Source organism: Dendrobates tinctorius, unplaced genomic scaffold (genome assembly GCF_039654945.1).
Source record: "Dendrobates tinctorius isolate UK_male_01 unplaced genomic scaffold, ASM3965494v1 ptg000039l, whole genome shotgun sequence".
Lineage (NCBI taxonomy): Eukaryota > Metazoa > Chordata > Amphibia > Anura > Dendrobatidae > Dendrobates > Dendrobates tinctorius.
In genome coordinates, this window is record NW_027361707.1 from 32,591,299 (window position 1) to 32,613,006 (window position 21,708).

Below are 21,708 nucleotides of genomic sequence, written 5' to 3' on the forward strand. Positions count from 1 at the left end.
GTATCCCCGGATAACATGTATGGATAGCGTACACATTCAAAATATATGTCTCAGGAGGCAGGCTCAGACGGTGTAAGGCCCAGTATGGATTGCACGTGATTGCACAAAGGTTAGAAAGGGTACCGTATCCCCAGATAACATGTATGGATAGCGTACACATTCAAAATATATGTCTCAGGAGGCAGGCTCAGACGGTGTCAGGCCCAGTATGGATTGCACGTGATTGCACAAAGGTTAGAAAGGGTACCGTATCCCCGGATAACATGTATGGATAGCGTCACATTCAAAATATATGTCTCAGGAGGCAGGCTCAGACGGTGTTAGGCCCAGTATGGATTGCACGTGATTGCACAAAGGTTAGAAAGGGTACCGTATCCCCGGATAACATGTATGGATAGCGTACACATTCAAAATATATGTCTCAGGAGGCAGGCTCAGACGGTGTCAGGCACAGTATGGATTTGACGGCCCAGATTACACAGCGTTGGAGCAGGGAGAGGTAAAGATTGCAAATGCTGGGGCCCTGCCCAAGCAAGGGGGGCCCACTCGTGGGCGTCGGTACTAGCACTGGGCCCCTCATAGTACAGCGGTGTGTCTGACGGCGGGTGTGCACCACCACCGTCAGAGACACTTGATTGCACTATGAGGGACCCTGTGCCAGTGCCCGCGCCCAAGAGTCGGCCTACCCACCTGTCCAGGGCAACGGCACTCGCACGGTGTCGTGCGCTAGGTGGTGACCCCGGCCATGGGGGGGGAGGCAGCTCAGTTAGGGAGTTTTAGAAAGTGGCATATGTTGATGTTGGACATTCAGCTGATGCAAAAGGCGAAATAGGTGAAGTACCAGGAAGAGGTGGACCAAAGCAAGCCATTTTTCTGTCACCCTATGTGTCATCAGGGGAAGGTGGGACAAAATCCTTGGAAACCCATGCGTGGTTCATTTTAATGAAGGTTAGATCATCCACATTTTGGGTTGACAGACGGGTCCTTTTTTCTGTCAGGATTGATCCAGCTGCACTGAAGACTCTTTCCGATAGCACACTTGCAGCTGGGCAAGCGAGCTCCTGTAAGGCATATTGGGCCAATTCAGGCCAGGTGTCCAGTTTAGCGGCCCAATAGTCAAAGGGGAATGACCTGTGTGGGAGAACATCGATATGGGAGGAAAAGTAGTTTGTAACCATAGTTGACAACTGCTGTCTCCTGTCACTTTCCATCGATGCAGTATTACCAGTTGTGTGAGCGGTATTTGAAAAATCAGTCCACAACATTGTCATGAAACCCCTGTCTCCAACGCCACTTCTGCTGTGTGCACCACGAACACCTCTGCCAAGCTGCCCCCGGCCCGTACGGCTCGTGTGAGAACCATCACCGCTGCTGTGTGCTGGGAATGCCTCAAGCAACCGATTTACCAGAGTTGCTTGTTTATTAGCCAATATTAGGTCAAGGTTCTCCTGTGGCATGATGTTTTGTAATTTGCCTTTATAGCGTGGATCCAGGATGCTGGCCAACCAGTAGTCGTCATCGTTCATCATTTTGGCAATGCGGGGGTCCCTTTTTAGGATCCGCAAGGCATAATCTGACATGTGGGCCAATGTTCCCGGTGTCAATGATGCACTGCGAGTGCTGGGTGGAGGAGCACTTTCTGGCAAATCCACATCCCTCCAGTCACGCACAAACCCTGCCACGCCAACATTTTCACTTGCCCCACGAGATGCATCCTCCTCCCCTAAGTAATCATCCCCATCATCATCCTCCTTCTCCTCTTCTTCCTCCACCTCGTCCAGGAGAGGTCCCTGAGCAGACAATGGCTGAATGTCATCAAGGATTCCCTCCTCCTCTTCCTCCTCATCAACATTGGCTGCAGACGCCTGCTCCTTAAGGTGCGTCAAAGTTTGCATGAGCAGACGCATAAGTGGGATGCTCATGCTTAGGATGGCGTCGTCTGCGCTTACCAGCCGTGTGCATTCCTCAAAACACTGAAGGACTTTACAAAGGTCTTTCAGCTTCGACCACTGCACACCTGTCAACTCCATGTCTGCTCTCAAAGTGCCTGGCCGTGTATCCTCCCACAAATGCATTATGGCCTGCCTCTGCTCGCACAGCCGCTCCACCATGTGCAGGGTGGAGTTCCACCTTGTTGCAATGTCGATAATGAGGCGGTGGTTGGGAAGGTGGAGCAATCGCTGCAGCTTCTGCATACGAACGGAGTGTACAGGCGACCGGCGGATGTGCGCGCACAGTCTTCGCACCTTCTGGAGCAGGGCTGTTAACTCCGGATAATTTTTGAGGAAGCACTGCACCACCAGGTTCAAGGTGTGAGCCAAGCAAGGTATGTGGCTGAGTTTTGAAAGGGCTATGGCTGCCACAAAATTACGGCCGTTATCACTAACTACCTTGCCTGCCTCAAGATGTACACTGCCCAGCCATGACTCAGTTTGTCGCTGAAAGTACTTGGCCAGCACCTCGGCGGTGTGTCTGTCGCCCAAACACATCATCTGCAACACAGTCTGCGGACGCTTTCCACTAGCTGCTCGATAGGGGGACACATCGTGTGCAACAGTGGCAGCTGCAGATGGAGTGCTCGTACGACTGCGCTCTGTGGACGAGCTTTCGCTTCTGGAGGAGGAGGAGGAGGAGGAGGGTCGAACGCCTACAGCCAACTGTTTCCTATAGCGTGGGCTAGGCAGCACTGTCCCACCACCGCTGTCCCCTGTGGACCCTGCATCCACCACATTAACCCAGTGAACAGTGATGGACACGTAACGGCCCTGGCCATGCCGACTGGACCATGTATTAGTTGTGAGGTGCACCTTTCCGCTCACTGACTGCTTGAGTGCATGGACAATGCGGTCTTTCACATGATGGTGGAGGGCTGGGATGGATTTGCGAGAGAAGAAGTGGCGACTGGGTAGGTCATAGCGTGGTACTGCATAGGCCATGAGTTCGCGGAAAGCTGTGCTTTCCACCAACCGAAAGGGCATCATCTCAAGCGAGATTAGTTTGGCAATGTGGGCGTTCAAACCCAGTGTACGCGGATGAGAGACTGAGTACTTTCTTGACCTACTCATAGTGTCTGGGAGGGTGAGTTGGACTTGAGAGCTGCATATGGTGGAAGTAGCGGTGGACAGGGCGGACTGAGAGAGGGTTGATGATGGTGATGGAGTTGGTGTTCTTTCTGATGGCCTAGAATCAGTCTTTCGTTGATATAACAGTGGGATTCCCTGACTGCTGTGGTCTTGCAACGACACCTCAACATTTGCTGCTGTGCTAACCGGTGGGCTTACAGTGGGGGAAACAATGTAGCGTTGCTGACTACCTTCGTTGTGATCAGTTGCACATGTGGCACTTGAGGTTTGGTGTTGTGTCCACGCTTGCAAGTGCATGCTGGTTAAATGTCTAAGCATGCAACTGGTATTCAAATTTTTCAGATTTTTCCCTTGGCTAAAGGTCTTTGTGCACTTCTTACAGATAACCTTGGCCTGATCATGAGGATTTTGGTCAAAAAAGTGCCACACTGCACTCTTCCTACTTTGGCAGACATTTTGCGGCCTAGCACGCTGTGATCTTTTGACCCTCTGGACAAGCTGTCCAGCAACTCTTTTGATGTTTGGAACCTGTCTTTGGAGTGCTCCGGGCCTGCCAGATAACAGCTGTTGCGATGTCGATGTCTGCTGTGGATGCTCCTCATCTGAGCTATTGGAAGCAGCACCCTCTTCCCCCAATGGATGCCAATCTGGGTCAACAACTGGGTCATCCATCACCTCCTCTTCTATGTCATGTGCACCTTCCTCTGTGTCACCGTGTATGGTGGTATAGTGTGCGGGAAGGGGCACCTGAGTCTCATCAGGGTCAGAATCTGGCTCTGTACACTGCGAGGACAATGTAGTGCTCTGAGTGAATGTACCAGCAGAATCATCCATCAGCGGCTGTGCATCAGTGCACTCCATGTCAGGTTCATCTTGGCCTGGGTAATTCACCATTTCACTTGATAATCCAGGCATGGTATGTGAAAACAGCTCCATGGAGTAATCAGTAGTATGGCCTGCGTCATCCTTCAATCTTGGTTGGGGTGAAGGACACAAGGAAAGGTGTGGTTCATGAACATGAGCCTCCAATGACGACTCAGTGCTTTTACTTTTTACAACTGAAGAAGAGGAGGCGATAGAGCTGGAGGCTGAGTCAGCAATGTAAGACAAAACTTTTTCCTGATGCTCTGGCTTTAAAAGCGGTTTGCCAACTCCTAGAAAACTAAGCGTTCGAGGCCTTATGTAGCCAGACGATGACGCAGGGTCAGCACCTCCTGCATTCGGTCCTATTTTGCTCTTGCCACTACCATCAGATCCACCACCAACACCATCATTACCAGCTGCCAACCCCCGCCCAATTCCACGGCCTCTTCCACCAGCCTTCCTCATTTTTGGTAGAAATGTAGACAAAATCCAACAAACTATATAGTAATGTAAAACAAGGTACAAGGTGTCTATAGGACAGGGGAGATTTTGAATTTCTGCAGACACTTGTGGACACTAGACACTTTTGGATTGTGTGAGGCCCACTGATATCTGAGCGCTATGTGACAGGCTCGATGGCACAGCTGTGACCAAAGTGACTAGAGGATAAGGGAGATTTTGAATCTCTGCACACACTTTTGGACACTGGACACTTTTGGATTGTGTGAGGCCCAATGAATATCTGAGCGCTATGTGACAGGCTCGATGGCACAGCTGTGACAAAAGTGACTAGAGGATAAGGGAGATTTTGAATCTCTGCACACACTTTTGGACACTGGATGGACACTTTTGGATTGTGTGAGGCCCACTGATATCTGAGCGCTATGTGACAGGCTCGATGGCACAGCTGTGACCAAAGTGACTAGAGGATAAGGGAGATTTTGAATCTCTGCACACACTTTTGGACACTGGACACTTTTGGATTGTGTGAGGCCCACTGATATCTGAGCGCTATGTGACAGGCTCGATGGCACAGCTGTGACCAAAGTGACTAGAGGATAAGGGAGATTTTGAATCTCTGCACACACTTTTGGACACTGGACACTTTTGGATTGTGTGAGACCCAATGAATATCTGAGCGCTATGTGACAGGCTCGATGGCACAGCTGTGACAAAAGTGACTAGAGGATAAGGGAGATTTTGAATCTCTGCACACACTTTTGGACACTGGATGGACACTTTTGGATTGTGTGAGGCCCACTGATATCTGAGCGCTACGTGACAGGCTCGATGGCACAGCTGTGACCAAAGTGACTAGAGGATAAGGGAGATTTTGAATCTCTGCACACACTTTTGGACACTGGACACTTTTGGATTGTGTGAGGCCCACTGATATCTGAGCGCTATGTGACAGGCTCGATGGCACAGCTGTGACCAAAGTGACTAGAGGATAAGGGAGATTTTGAATCTCTGCACACACTTTTGGACACTGGACACTTTTGGATTGTGTGAGGCCCAATGAATATCTGAGCGCTATGTGACAGGCTCGATGGCACAGCTGTGACAAAAGTGACTAGAGGATAAGGGAGATTTTGAATCTCTGCACACACTTTTGGACACTGGATGGACACTTTTGGATTGTGTGAGGCCCACTGATATCTGAGCGCTATGTGACAGGCTCGATGGCACAGCTGTGACCAAAGTGACTAGAGGATAAGGGAGATTTTGAATCTCTGCACACACTTTTGGACACTGGACACTTTTGGATTGTGTGAGGCCCACTGATATCTGAGCGCTATGTGACAGGCTCGATGGCACAGCTGTGACCAAAGTGACTAGAGGATAAGGGAGATTTTGAATCTCTGCACACACTTTTGGACACTGGACACTTTTGGATTGTGTGAGGCCCAATGAATATCTGAGCCCTATGTGACAGGCTCGATGGCACAGCTGTGACAAAAGTGACTAGAGGATAAGGGAGATTGGATTGCTTTTAAAAAAGCAGTTTGCGGAGCAGTGGGTAAACAGCAATGCAGGAATGTCAGGAAGCCTTAGAAGGCAGCCCAACAACCAACACCACTGATACACCACTATATAGCCTCCCCTTGCACTGCACACACAGTGACTGGTGTGTTGTGCAGGCCAAATCGCTAGCAGCAGAAGCAGTTTTTTTGTCTTCTTCCCTGCCTAACGCTCTCCCTACAGAATCAGCAGCAACCTCTCCCTATACTAAGATCGGCAGAAGTAAGATGGCGGTCGGCGTGCACGCCCTTTTATACCCCCTGTGACGCCCACAAAAGCAAGCCAATCACTTGCATGCCCTTCTGAAAGATGGTGGTGACCCGTGCCTATGTCATCACGTTGCCCACAGTGTCCGTGGATCCTGATTGGCTGAAAAAGAGCGCAAAACAAACTTTTGAAACGCGACTTTGGCGCGTAAGTCGCCGACCTCGTGGCCGAACTCATCCTAGGGTCGGGTTTCGTTTCATGAAACCCGACTTTGCCAAAAGTCGGCGACTTTTGAATTTTTTCGACCCGTTTCGCTCAACTCTAGTCACTACCTTTCGTTTTTTGATTACAAATATTCTGAATCATTGGACTACATGACAAAGACAACAGGTTCTTTTTAGGGAGTAATTAAAGTGGAACAAGGAAACATAGGAGATTGTATATAAAATCATGACCATGCACAACAATTCGGGAACATCTCCATTGCAGCTTGAATTGTGCGTCTCACCTTGGCAACTCTATAAAGAAGCCTTACTTCCTAATTTTTTCAAAATTCAGTTTATTTGTTCTGTTGATTGCTTTGGTTCAGCTACTGAGTCATTTGTATATCAAAAGTCCAAAGACAGGCTTGGGACTAGGATACTGTGTGGTAATGTTATTGGTTGGTTGGCTACCATTTGGTGAACCAGACTTCCAGTGGAAGTGATACTCGCCTTGAAGAATATTCAAATGTGAGTTCACAGAATGTAGAGATTAGTAGTTGTGCCTCAATGGTCCTCATTACGTACAACATTCACATGCTCTACTATCTCAGATTACTCGTAACACAGATGGTGAACTATATTGTTGGAATACACCCAAGGATCTCATGGAGACATTACATAATGTCATTGTGTGGGAAGTAGAATATTCATTGCAAAACTCAGCTGAAAAGTCATTTCTTGTGATGTTTTAGCATCTAGCCATGAGTCTAATATTATGTTCTAAATGGGCAAGAAAAAAAGGAACAGATTTCATCATTTCTGGTCTAGTGTAGGACTCCTCAAGATTATTCTTCTGGGGTTTCGTTGGCAAGAACATGATGAAGTCTGGACCTCACAAAGAGATTGAAGGCTGCTGAAAATATAAATAAGTTGCTCAACTTATTGTTCTGGGCAGAATTTCAGTATCTACCTGACAATAACTATCACAGATCCTCAGTATTTTATATACTATAACCCTTAAAATTGCACACATTGATGGTACTGCCTAAGAATAGCAAACAGTGATGTCACAGCAATGGCCTAGTCAACTGGATTTCAACTCCGTTAATTCATAGTAAAGAGATATTGCATACAGTGATGTCACAAACAAAAATATCATGACATTACAGGGATAATAAACACAGTGATGTCACCGTACAGGGATAATAATCACAGTGATGTCATAATATAGAGATAATAATCACAGTGATGACACAATATAGAGATAATAAACACAGTGATGACACAGTACAGAAATAATAAACACATTGATAACACAGTACAGAGATAATAAACACAGTGATGACAGTACAGAGATAATAATTACAGTGATAACACAGTACAGAGATAATAATCACAGTGATAACACAGTACAGAGATAATAATCACAGTGATGACACAGTACAGAGATAATAAACACAGTGATGACACAGTACAGGAATAATAATTGCAGTGATGTCACTGTACAGAGATAATAATCACAGTGATGACACAGTACAGAGATAATAAACACACTGATGACACAGTATAGAGATAATAATCACAGTGATGACACAGTACAGAGATAATAAACACACTGATGACACAGTACAGGAATAATAATTGCAGTGATGTCACTGTACAGAGATAATAATCACAGTGATGACACAGTACAGAGATAATAAACACACTGATGACACAGTATAGAGATAATAATCACAGTGATGACACAGTACAGAGATAATAAACACACTGATGACACAGTACAGGAATAATAATTGCAGTGATGTCACAGTACAGAGATAATAATCACAGTGATGACACAGTACAGAGATAATAAACTCATTGATGACACAGTATAGAGATAATAATCACAGTGATGACACAGTACAGAGATAATAAACACACTGATGACACAGTACAGGAATAATAATTGCAGTGATGTCACTGTACAGAGATAATAATCGCAGTGATGACACAGTATAGAGATAATAATCACAGTGATGACACAGTATAGAGATAATAATCACAGTGATGACACAGTACAGAGATAATAAACACACTGATGACACAGTATAGAGATAATAATCACAGTGATGACACAGTACAGAGATAATAAACACACTGATGACACAGTACAGGAATAATAATTGCAGTGATGTCACAGTGCAGAGATAATAATCACAGCGATGACACAGTACAGAGATAAACACACTGATGACACAGTATAGAGATAATAATCACAGTGATGACACAGTACAGAGATAATAATCACAGTGATGACACAGTACAGAGATAATAAACGCACTGATGACACAGTACAGGAATAATAATTGCAGTGATGTCACTGTACAGAGATAATAATCACAGTGATGACACAGTATAGAGATAATAATCACAGTGATGACACAGTATAGAGATACTAATCACAGTGATGACACAGTACAGAGATAATAAACACACTGATGACACAGTACAGAGATAATAATCACAGTGATGACACAATATAGAGATAATAAATACAGTGATGTCACAGAATTTGAAGAGCAAACACAGTGATGTCACAGTACGGGGATAATAATTATGCAGCACTGCTGAGCAGTTTATCTGTGAATCCAAGTTACACTACGGTAAAAATTAACACTTGTTGGAAAGCAACAGTACCATCTGTTCCTCCTTCCTTCTACTTAAACTTCAGTAGGCAGCTGTAATCTGATCTCTCAGTGAGCTGGCATTCCAACTTGAACAAGACAGATTTTTATCAGATTTTATAGTGAATAATCAGTTTTCAAGGGAAGGAAGAAGAGGCTCATAAGTGCAGAAAATAGTATATTTCATACCACAAAGTTTCATATATTTGTTTCCAATATGTGATGTTTGTTAAACCATTTATTGCTTTATCAGACCCTAAGTGCCCAACTGTGACTGCAACCTCTGCTTCCCTTTAAGTTATGCTCTTGTCAGCAACAATCATTATTTTCAAAGTAATTTTTGTAGGTATCATTCTTATCAAAACCATTTCTCAACAGGATGAATTCTTATACTTTTGTTTTTTTCACCCCTTTTGTCGACATGGTGAATGAGAACTTGTTTTTTTGCAGTACAAGTTGAGACTTTGAAAGACAACATTCATGTTCTCATATGTACAAAAACAGGGAAAAACAATTCCAAGTGGGGTGAAATATCAAAAACAATGCACTTGTCTTCCACCATTGTTTGTTGGGTTGGGTTTTTTTTTACCATGTTCATTGTGCAGAAAAAATAACTTGAAAACATGAATCTTGAAGACGCTGCATGATCATGGCGATAAATAAGACAGCAAATAGTATAACAATGCATGAAATCGCCTGTGTGTATGATCTTTTTATATCATTATTGTGGCATTATTTATGAATATTTCCATTATGAATGTTGTTTTCTTTCCTTGCAGGGTCGATGATGATTATTTTGCTATACGCTACAAGCATTGCACTATGTGTCAGTGGACAGCCAGCAAGTAGTAGACTTAAGGGAGAAAACCAGAATATACGGTACGTCTGTAGCATCCCAGGATTGCCCGGACCCCCAGGAAACCCTGGAGCAAATGGATTAGCTGGACCGCATGGACGCATTGGCCTTCCTGGAAGAGATGGGAGAGATGGAAGAAAGGGTGAAAAGGGAGAGAAGGGCACAGCAGGTAAACTCAACTGCATCCATCTGCCCATCGCTAACTATTGTTATTACTATATGTGGCACTGTAGTATTATCCATAGGACTATTGATATTTACCGTCAATATGTCTACCGTAAGCTCTATACTTCACAAAGAAGCAAAAACATCATGAGTAGTGTTGAGCATTCCGATACCGCAAATATCGGGTATCAGCCGATATTCGCGGTATCGGAATTCCGATACTGAGTTCCGATACTTTTAGCATATCAAATACCGGAATCGGAAGTTTCCATAATGCTTGAGCCAGTTTGATTTGATTCAGCCAATGAGGAATCCTAAGAAGTGTGGGCACATCCTGTTAGGCATGTAGGCACGTTAACTAATGGCATGGCTGTGATTGGCTGCTGAAATGATGTCATGATGCACTATAAAAGCCGCCGCTGCCATTTTGGGTTCACTCTGCTGTGAATTCAGTTAGGGACAGGACGCTGCTCTTGTGACTCTGAGGGACAGTTAGAAATAACGATTTGCTAAATGATATTGTGCTTTACCCAGGCTACATTATCAATCACTGTAGTTTTCTTTTGCCTTGCAGCGCTGTTCACAGCTGTCTGCAAGGTCTGTGTGAGTGCAGCTCATGCTGTAGTGTGTCCTGCAACCACCTCTGGTTGTAGGCCGCTCAGCATGTGTCACTGCCTCATACATATTTATTTTTGTTTTATTGCTGCTCATTTTTCATTAATTCTCCTATTAGTGTGCATCCATCCGTATCCATCTACATTGGTTGCAAACACTACATAGGAGTAGACAGCGGAGCCTTTCTGCAGCCTTTCAGTGATAGTGCACAGTTCTCTGCACTGTTCACGGCTGTCTGAGAGGTCTCTGTGTGTGAGTGCAGCTCACGCTGTAGTGTGTTCTACAGACACCTCTGGTTGTAGTCCGCTCAGCGTGCGTCACTGCCTCATACATTGTTCTTTTTTGCTGTAGTGCTGCTTATTTTTCCTGAATTTCTCCTATTAGTATGCTTCCATCTGTATCCAGCTAGATTGGTTGCAAACACTATATAGGAGTAGATAGAGGAGCCTTTTTTCTGGCATGTGCCCTGCAGCCCAAGCCAGATTAGTATTAGCCTATTTTTTGGAGCCTCATCTATTGCATTGTAGGTTACCTTCCTGCATTGTAATAGCTCCAAAAAGTTTGTGATACTATCGCTTTCACATCTTTGGTCACATCCTTTTTGTTTTGTTTTTTTAAAAAAACACGTAAGTAAAGTTCACCAAACACTCCACTTGACAGTTGTGTAGGCCACATTAGCTCATATTAAAGTGTAGTCTACACACTTTATAAAATTAGTGTTTCTTATACCTGTTAGCAGCTGTTCATGAATAAGCACACTAAGGCTACTTTCACACTTGCGTTTTTTTGCTGTGCGTTTTTTGCGCACACAAACGCATGAAAAAAACGCATCATGCGTTTTTGTGCGGTTTTGGGTGCATTTTAAAAAAAAAATGCATGCTTTTTTTGGGCATACGTGAGCATTACAATGCGCACGTATGCGCACCCACAGACTTTAATGGGTGTTTTGCTGTAAAAAAACGCATTGCGTGCGCATGCGTTTTTTGGGGGCAAGTCGGACACACAAAAAATGCAACAGGATGCATTTTGTGCACCCGAGCGCACACTACATAAAAACGCATGCGCAAACAAACGCGTACAAATGCATGTGTATGCGCACATATGCGCACCCATGTTAAAGTAAGAAAAACGCAAGTGTGAAACCAGCCTAAGCCCCCCCTTTGTACTTTTCTGCTTATCTCTATCAGTCTACCAAGATGAAGAAGGCAGGGAGTAAGGCACGTGGTTGTGGGCGTGGAATTTCAGCAGGGAGAGGACGTGGGGATTCTAGAGCAGCATTCTAGAATGTGAAGAAGAGGGAGTATGCAGTGATGCGCAACTGCCTTGTCCCTCTGAATCTGAAGAGGCGGGTGGGCCAGTGCCTATGGTCAGCACACCTCAGTACGCATCAGATGATGAGACTCAGGTGCCACTTTCTGGTGCATACTGTGCTGGCGAGACTACCCAGGAGAAGCAGGTGTTTGAAGAGGGGAGTGTAGATGATGAGGTCCTTGACTCATCATGGCGTGAGAAACAGGAAGGTGGTGGGAGCAGCTCTGAGGAAGAGATTCCCCGAACGGCCAAAACAGGAGGGAGAGGGAGGGGGCAGACTTGGTTGCCTGTAGCCTCCACTTTGGCACCCATTAGGAGCATTCCTCTTACAAAACCCAAAGCGGGTGCTCCAAGGACTTGCAGTGCGTGGTCTTTTTTGACACAGTTGCAGATGACATTTGCTTTGTCAAATGCAAGCTGTGTAATCAGAAAGTCAAAAGAGGGAAAAGTGTCAGCAACCTCAACACCACAAATATGTGGAAACATGTGCGGACCAAGCACGAGGTGGAGTTACAAAGACACACTGAAGACGTAGGCCAACCTACAGCAGCACCTACCACCTCTTCAGCTCGTGTTGCAGCCTCTTCCTCCAGCTCACACACAGCTGGTTCGGCTTCCTCACAGGATCGCCATGGAAGAACCTCTGGCACTGTTGTCCAGAGACCCAGTGACATTCCACCCACAGCACCACGTTCCCTGTCATCCTCACATTCCCAGGCCACTCTACAGCCATCGGTAGCACAGGCATGGGATAAAAGGCAGCCATACTCGGCAAACCATCCCCGAGCACAGGCTCTGAATGCTGGCATTGCAAAACTACTGGCCCTTGAAATGCTCTCATTCAGGCTGGTGGAGACTGACACCTTCCGTAACTTCATGGAATTGGCAGTCCCACAATACACCGTGCCCAGTCGCTTTTATTTCAGCAGGCAAGCCGTCCCTGCCCTGCAAAAGCATGTGGAGGGAAAAATTAAACATGTGCTACTAAACGCCATCAGTAGCAAGGTCCACCTGACCACCGATGCGTGGACCAGTAACCATGGATAGGGACGATACCTTTCCCTCACTGCCCATTGGGTCAATGTTGTGGAGCCGGGTACAGATCTTGAGAGTGGTGTACGTGTTCTGCCAACTCCAAGGATTGCAGGAAACCAGTCTGTACACATTGACTCCTCCTCCTACTCAAGTTCCTCAGAAACAGCACAGCAGGAGCCTGTTACGACCGACATGAGCACAACCGTTGCCAAACGTCAACAGGCCGTACTGAAATTAATTTCTTTGGGGAATCGAAGCCACATAGCACAGGAGCTCTGGAATGCCATCAAGCAGGAGAGCAATGTGTGGTTTTTGCCAGCGAATCTCCAGCCAGGCTTGGTAGTGTGTGACAATGGCCGAAATCTGGTGGCAGCTCTGGGCCTAGGCAACCTCACTCACATCCCATGTCTGGCACATGTGCTCAACTTGGTCGTGCAGAGTTTTCTGAGGGACTATCTGTGGCGCCCCTGAGAATTCAGTTGCCACAGAGGTACTGCACCTCCTCCTGAGGTGTGGTACCCCACCATCCAGGTGAGTTGGAGGCTCCTAACCACGCTCCAACACTCGCATCCCACACAACATGGTAGTTCAGCAAAGCCACATTGTGGCTCCCTGCTTGGAGTGTAGCAGAGCACCTTTGGTGGCTCCCTGCTTGGAACACGAAACGTGCTGGGAGGCGGGTGGAGTTTAGAATACATAAAGAGTGGGAAGGTTTAGGTTTTCAGTCAGTCAGTCAGTCAGTGAGTCAGAGAGAGTCACTCAGAGAGGAGTGAGGATCCCTGGAAGAGGGATGGAGGAAGGAGTGCTGCAGCTGCCTCAGTGATCTGAGCCAGCTGGCACAGGAAAGGAAAGAAGGAGAAAGACATTGGACTGAAACCTGATCTTCTATGAGAGAGAGGGATTAGTATGTAACGAAGGAGTTAAAGGGAACAGAGAGGATGTGGGTTAGAGGAGAACCCTGCCTAGAAGTTCTAAGCGCAAGGCCGGGGCCCGGTCCCCGATGTTGTATGGATACTGAAGGTCCTGCAGCAGACACCGGTGGAGTAGTGGGCTGTAAATGCACTACTCCCATCTAAGACTTGGGGCTCAACAGCAACATGAATAGTGAGCCGGGACTCAGGAGAGAGGCGTCCCCGAAGCAGGCTACAGCTGTCTGCCGTACAAGTAGAGTTCTTGGGAACATCTGTCAGGAGGCACTCCAGTGTAACTCAGTACTAGGAGTACTTCACACTTAACGGCGCTATAAGAGGAGACGTTTAGAAAGGCACATGTTGGCGGAGTGTTGGAAGGGAGCATTCCATCTGATCTGGAGGTTGACTGAGTCCCTGACCCGGAGGACACAGCACGGAGGCAGGCATCTGTGTGTGCTACAGACTGTGAGTAAAGCTTTGGAACTGCACGCCTTGGTGTCCTCCAATTATTCCTGCGCCAACACACCCTGTACCACTACATCTGGGTATCAGCTTCTACACCGCCTGCACCTCTCCTCTGCCCCTACATCCACACTGCCCTGGGGCTACAGCTCCACCTGTGGGGAGCTTCACCATCTTGGCTGCACCACCAGCCCCAGAGGATCTGCATGCAGCGTCGGCCCAACATCCCACTTGCCGAACACCACAGGTGGCGTCACAAACTATTCCATTAACTACAAACCACCATTCAACAGCCCTGATTACTTGGGCGCCCAGGGCCACAGACCGGGTCACCGCTGCTGTGACACATCCCCCTGACACCGGCCCGGTAACGAGTACCCCACGGCCCTGGGAGGGCGACCCATATCCGGATCTTGATGCACTGCTGCACAAGGTCCGCATAGAGTGCGCTCACTTGCGGCATTCCAGCATGGCAAGATCGCGCATTGCAGCTCTGCAGCGCCGATTCCGCCTTCCGGAACATCGCATCATATGTGACCTACCCACCAGGTGGAAATCAATGTTACATATGTTGGAGCGGTTGTGTGAGCAGCAGGCAGCAGTAATGGAGTACCAGCTGCATCAGGCGCAAACAAGTCGCACTGCGCGCCGGTCACACTTCACCACCACTGAGTGGGCCTCTATGAAGGACATCTGCCACATTTTGCGTGCCTTCGATGATTCCACGTGGATGGCGAGTGCAGATGATGCACTAGTCAGCATGACTGTCCCCCTTATCTGCCTGCTTCAAAAAACACTGCAAGCACTAAGGGAGGAGGTTTTGGAAGAGGTGGGGGATGAGGAGTCACAAATGCCATCTGCTTCTGCACAGTCTGTGCAACTTGGTTCCTCACAAAGGCCTAGGCAGGGGACACTGTGAGGAGGATGAGGAGGAGTCAATGGAGGAGGAAGACATCTCTCCAGAAGAGGGAGGTACACAATGCTCTTGTAGTCAGTATGTAGAGCGAGGGTGGGGTGATGCAGAGCAGGCAGAGATGACGCCTCAAGCAGGGGACAGCGTTTCTTGGCCAGTTGGGAGTCTGCAGCACATGGTTAATTTCATGCTGCAGTGCCTGAGAAACGACCGCCGCATCGCACACATTCTCAACTCAGCTGATTATTGGGTGTAGTGTGTAGCTGTAGCTCCTGTGTTAGTGGGGTTCAGTAACGTCAGCTGCTCCCCTGCTGTGTGTCCGGCAATGTCTCCTGCTCCTTCCACATTCAAACTACATCAGATTTTAAACTTGCTCCAAGTAGGCCTCAGCCTACACCATGATTGATCCTGAGCTCCAACACCGCCAGTTGTTGCTCAGAAGTGCCGTCTGCACAGAGAAAAACACTAGCTCCTGTGTTAGTGGGGTTCAGTAACACCAGCTGCTCCCCTGCTGTGTGTACGGCAATATCTCCTGCTCCCTCCACATTCACCCCGCATCAGATATTAAACTTGCTCCAAGTAGGCCTCAGCCTACTCCATGATTGACCCTGGGCTCCAACACTGCCATTTGCTGCTCAGAAGTGCCATCTGCACAGAGAAAAACATGAGCTCCTGTGTTAGTGGGGTTCAGTAACGTCAGCTGCTCCCCTGCTGTGTGTCCGGCAATGTCTCCTGCTCTGTCCACATTCACACTACTACTGATTTTAAACTTGCTCCAATTAGGCCTCTGGGTCCACTCTGTCTCTAGTATTTACCCTGGGCTCCAACACCGCCAGTTGTCCACTAGAATGTGGACAGAGCAGGAGAAATTGCCGGACACACAGCAGGGGATCAGCTGACATTACTGAACCCCAATAACACAGGAGCAAGTGTTGACTGTGCAGACGGCACTTCTGAGCAGCAACTGGTGGTGTTGCAGCCCAGGGTAAATACTAGAAACAGAGTGGAGCCAGAGGCCTAATTGGAGCAAGTTTAAAATCAGTTGTAGTCTACAACAGATATTAATCTTGATCCAATTAGGCCTCTGGCTCCACTATGTTTGTAGTATTAACCCTGGGCTCCAACACCGCCAGTTGCTGCTCAGAAGTGCCGTCTGCACAGTCAGCATATGCTCCAGTGTTATTGGGGTTCAGTAATGTCAGCTGATCCCCAGCTGTGTGTCTGGCAATTTCTCCTGCTCTGTCCACACTCACACAACTACAGATTTTAAACTTGCTCCAATTAGGCCTCTGTCTCCACTCTGTTTGTAGTATTTCCCCTGGGTTCCAGCACCACCAGCTGGTTCCCGGCAGTGTCTTTGGCACGGGTACTCCCTCCAGCCCAGCCTGGTTCCAGAACGCCAGGTGTTTCCGGGTTGTGTCAACGTCACTTTGCCACCAATACTTTGTCCTGTCGTGTTGCGGTCGGGTTAGATGACTCTATGGTGCCTGCAGTTTAGGTGCTTTCTATGTGGGCTGCGGGATCTGGCAATAAAGGCTGGTTCCGTAGTGCCAATAGGGCAAGCACCCCCTGTAGGACTGTGGGTTTCGGTAACTGCGGCCGGCTCGCGGCCTTGCAACTTTGTTTTTCATGGGTACCTTCTGCTACCCATCCAGGTTCCAGTACCGTCAGCTGGTTCTCGGAAGTGCCTTTGGCTTAGGTGCCTCCATCTCGGTATCCGAGTTCCAGCAACGTCTGCTGGTCCTTGGTAGTGCTTTCTAGCACAGGTACCTATTGCTTAGTCACCGGGTTCCAGTACCGTCAGCTGGTCCTCGGTAGTGCTATTGGCTCTTGTAGCTTCTGCAACCCATCCGGGTTCCAGCACCGTCAGCTGGTCCTCGGTAGTTCCATTGCTTCTTGTTCCTTCTGCTGCCCCTCCGGGTTCCAGCACCGTCAGCTGGTTCTCGGCAGTGCCTTTGGCTTAGGTGCCTCCAGCTCGGTATCCGAGTTCCAGCAACGTCTGCTGGTCCTTGGTAGTGCTTTCTCACACAGGTACCTCCTGCTTAGTCACCGGGTTCCAGTACCGTCAGCTGGTCCTCGGTAGTGCCATTGGCTCTTGTTCCTTCTGTTTCCCCTCCGTGTTCCAGCACCGTCAGCTGTTTCAGGGAAGTGTCAACGTCACTTTGGCACCAATATATTGTCCTGTCGTGTTGCGGTCGGGTTAGCCGACTCTATGGTGCCTGCAGTTTAGGTGCTTCCTATGTTGCCTGCGGGTTCTGGCAATAAAGGCTGGTTCCGTAGTGCCAATAGGACAAGCACCCCCTGTAGGACTGTGGGTTTCGGTAACTGCAGCCGGCTCGTGGCCTTGCAACTTTGTTTTTCATGGGTACCTTCTGCTACCCATCCGGGTTCCAGCACCGTCAGCTGGTCATCGGCAGTGCCTTTGGCTTAGGTGCCTGTTGTGAGTTCATTTTCCCCTTCACCATTGAGGTCTGATGAACTCCCTCTTCTGGTGAAGGAAGGTAGTGAGGCTGATTACCAAGCACCTGGGTATGATGATGATGACTGGGTGACGGGAATTGCTGACTGGATATAAGGCAGCCGACGCCCTTCTGCCTTGCTGGTGATCTCTCTGAGGGATTCTAGGAGACCAGTCTGATTCCTGCTCCTCAAAAGCTACGTTTTCTGCACTGCTTTTTGCATTTGTGTTTTGTTTTGTTTTGCCTTGTTTTTCTGAATTTCTGCCATTCCCTGCTGGGGTGAGTTGAATTCCTTTTTGGTCTGTCTTCAGAAAATACCTGAGTGCTGATATAGTCTTTTTGAAGCCTAGCGTCTTCAGGGCCTTTTTCCCTATCAGCCTGTTGGCCCTTGTTTTGATAGGGTTTTTGGCGGATTGCAGACAGCAGCTTTCCTTCCTGTCATATTTAGTTAGCTTGGGCCCCATCATTTGCTCAGCCTATCTTTCTATCTGTGTGAGTGTTTTTTCATCTTGCTTCACCGTCATTATATGTTGGGGGCTGCCTATTGCTTTGGGGTCTGCTCTGGGGCAGTTTAGATTTCCCTTTCTGTCTTTAGGCTATGTAGTTCTCCGGCTGTGATCGAGGGGTCTAGGGCACCGTAGGAACCCCCCACGGCTACTGCTAGTTGTTGTTGATAGGTTCAGGGGTCTGCAATCCGATAGCTGCCAACTTCTCTGGTTTTCTGGACTTAGCTAGTATTTCTGTTTTTGCCTCCTACGGTGACTCATTCATAACAGGTGCCTCCATCTCGGTATCCGAGTTCCAGCAACGTCTGCTTGTCCTTGGTAGTGCTTTCTGGCACAGGTACCTCCTGCTTAGTAACCGGGTTCCAGTACCATCAGCTGGTCCTCGGTAGTGCCATTGGCTCTTGTTCCTTCTGCTGCCCCTCCAGGTTCCAGCACCGTCAGCTGGTCCTCGATAGTTCCATTGGCTCTTGTAGCTTCTGCTATCCATCCAGGTTCCAGTATCGTCAGCTAGTTCTCGGCAGTTCCTCAGCCTTCTTGTACCTTCTGCTACATTTCCAAGTTCAAACTTTTTGAAATGGTTTTTGGTAATCACTCTGGATCTCCCTGACGACGACCCTGAAGACCACCCCAAAGAAGACCAAAAAGATGACCCTGAAGAAGATGACCAAGAGGACAAAGAACATGAAGACAACCACCAAGATACAGAACAACAAGAGACAGAAGACCAAGAAGCAGAAGAACAAAAAGCAGAAGAACAAAAAAGAACATTAAGCATAAGACTAAAAATCAGAGCAAAAGATATTATCTAAATTATAAGCAGAGGAAGACTAAGCAGTGTTTGGGGGTGAGTCCGTTCCTCTTCGTGGTGCCCCTGGAAAATGCCTGCTGCAGGCCAAACTGAACGCGGACAAATCCTGTTGTAAATCTTTTGTGACAGGCAGAACGGCTTGTGTAATCTTCAAACTTTTATACATAACAACTACAGGAATGCCTGTCACAAATAAGAATATGATGAAGAAGAAGAATAGGAAGAAGATGAAGAAGTAGAATATGAAGAATAATAGTTGAATAAGAAGAATATGAAGAATGTAAAAAAAAAGAATAATAGGAAGAAGGTGAAGAAGAAGAAGATGAATAATGTGAAGAAGTTGATGAAAAAGATGCTGCTGCTGAGGATCATGATGGAGAAAACGTGGGAGAAGTAAAAAAGAAGGTGAAGAGCATGGAAGTAGTGAACCATACATATCTGACAAAATATAAAAAAGGTTAACATAGTCAATATCTTTGTAACTCCGAACGTCTTAAAAACAAATTTATTCCTGCTATTCCATTTGATTGGGCGAAACCTCTATGCCTTTAATGTCTCCTCCACCTCCCCCAATACATTCTACATTACTATTAGTTGTTTTTCCTCATGTAGAATTAACCTACAAGGAAAGAAAGGGTTTATTTTAATTCCGATATTTCTGTCCCATTGACTTGCATTGGTTTCCGGTATCGGAATCGGCGATATCCGATACTTTTTGGGTATCGGTCCGATCCAATCCGATCCGATATTTCACAATATCAGAAGGTATCGCTCAACACTAATCATGAGTCAGTTTCTATGAAATTCGGGATGTTCTTAGAAGTACTGTACTGTATATGTTTTGCTTTGTCCTAGGTTTTATTTTGGTTTTCCTACATTTCATACACCTTGTATTGATCAGGAAAGTATGGCCCTGAAGAATGCAAGAGGCTTCTGTATGGTTTCCATCACGGAGGCTCAGATAGTAAGCTTCATAGTCTATCTTGATGAGATCAAGGCCATATCTCACCAATGTGATGAAATGTACCGTATTGTGTGTAACTCATACTGATATTATGTTACAGAAAGCAGATTGTGAAACTACTAGAACTAATTGGTATAATTGAAAACCACTGGTACTCCACGGGTGTAGAAATCCAATGTGCCTGATCCTTCGCCCCCCAGAACATCTCCAATGTGTTTCCACTTATACGACTGATTTTGACTATTTTGAGCCCAATCCTGTATTTATAGGAGCGGGTGTTTAATCACTTTCCCGTTTTGTCAAGCTCTTCAAAATGTCACACATGATTCATATTGTTTGATCAAAATAAAAACTACTCTTTATTTTTTTCCTTTTACCTCTTTTGCACCTTTTTTATAGCAAAAAGTCACATGTTGCTCTTTACATGTCACAAAATTTGAGGGGAAAAAAATCCAGATGTACATAAAGTCACTCCAGGGGGAAACTGGAGTACATCTGTACAAACATTTTGCTACTGTCAAAAAAGTCGCAATTGATGAATCAGCCAAAAACATCTGGAAACCCCAAACACCACCTACACTGGCGAAAATAAAAAAAATGGAAACACATAGAAAATAGACCTGACAATAAGGCACAAATTAAAAACAGGCAAAAAAACACTTAAACGAGATAAAAAAAAGGTAAAAATGCAATATTGAATAGGGCCCATCCTTGGTATAGCCAGCTTATGAGCAGATAACTACAGAACAGAGAGACTAGCTATAAAACTAACAACCATAGGCCTCCTTCACAAGTCATGGTGATTCCTGACAGGTGAGCTTCGCAGTCCACATCCATGTGCCATCTGTTTGTATGTATGTGTCATTCGTGTATCCATTTGCTGTTCGTATGTCCCATCCCATGTGACATACCGGCGCCTGGGAAAAGCAGTACAGTTACCTGTTCCCAGGCACCTGGTGCTGAAGGCAGCGCTCATCGTTGTTGCCTGGTCTCCCTGAGATCAACGCGACCTGGCAACAATGATGGGAGTTGTGTTCAGCACCCTCTGTGTACATCATGTGTAAAATTAAGAATACAATAATAAAAATATGTGTGGGCTCCCGAGTAATTTTTATAACAAACAGAGGGAAAGCCCATGGCTGGGGGCTAATGTTACTAATCTGGGAATGGGCACAATATCCCACAAGCTTCCCATTCTATTAATAACAGCTCACAGCTGTTTGCTTAGCCTTTACAGGTTATTTTACAGGAGAACCCCAGAAAAAAATGACATAGGGTCCTCCTATAAATTCAAGACAGCAAAGGCTAAACAGACTGCTGTGGGTGGTTATTATTAGCCTGGGAAGGGGCCAGGGATATTGCTCCCCCTCCCAGGCTACCAACATCAGCCTTTAGCTGCCCCAGAAATGACGCATCCATAAAATGCGCCAAATCTGGTGCTTGGCCTCGCTTTTCCCACTTGCTCTGTGGTGGTAGCAAGAAGGGTAAAAGGGTTGGGATTGATGTCAGGTTTTTATTGTCAGCAGTCATAAAAACCAGGGGTTAGTAATGAAGAGGTGTCTACAAGAATGCAATCCTTTATTTGAAATAAATACTCCCTGGCCCTCTTTTTCCCATTCATTACTGAAAAAATGAAAATAATAAAGAACTATATT

At 46.7% G+C, this 21,708-nt stretch overlaps 1 protein-coding gene across 2 annotated transcripts in view; it reads left to right on the plus strand.

The window, feature by feature from the left end:
- Positions 1-21,708, plus strand: part of C1QTNF7 (C1q and TNF related 7) — a 186,683-nt gene that overhangs the window by 158,385 nt on the left and 6,590 nt on the right. For both annotated transcript variants that reach the window (XM_073574597.1, XM_073574598.1), the window contains exon 2: positions 9,828-10,073. In XM_073574597.1, the coding sequence (XP_073430698.1) occupies positions 9,833-10,073 (241 nt within the window). In that variant the 5' untranslated portion in view covers positions 9,828-9,832. The remainder of the gene's footprint in view (positions 1-9,827; positions 10,074-21,708) is intronic.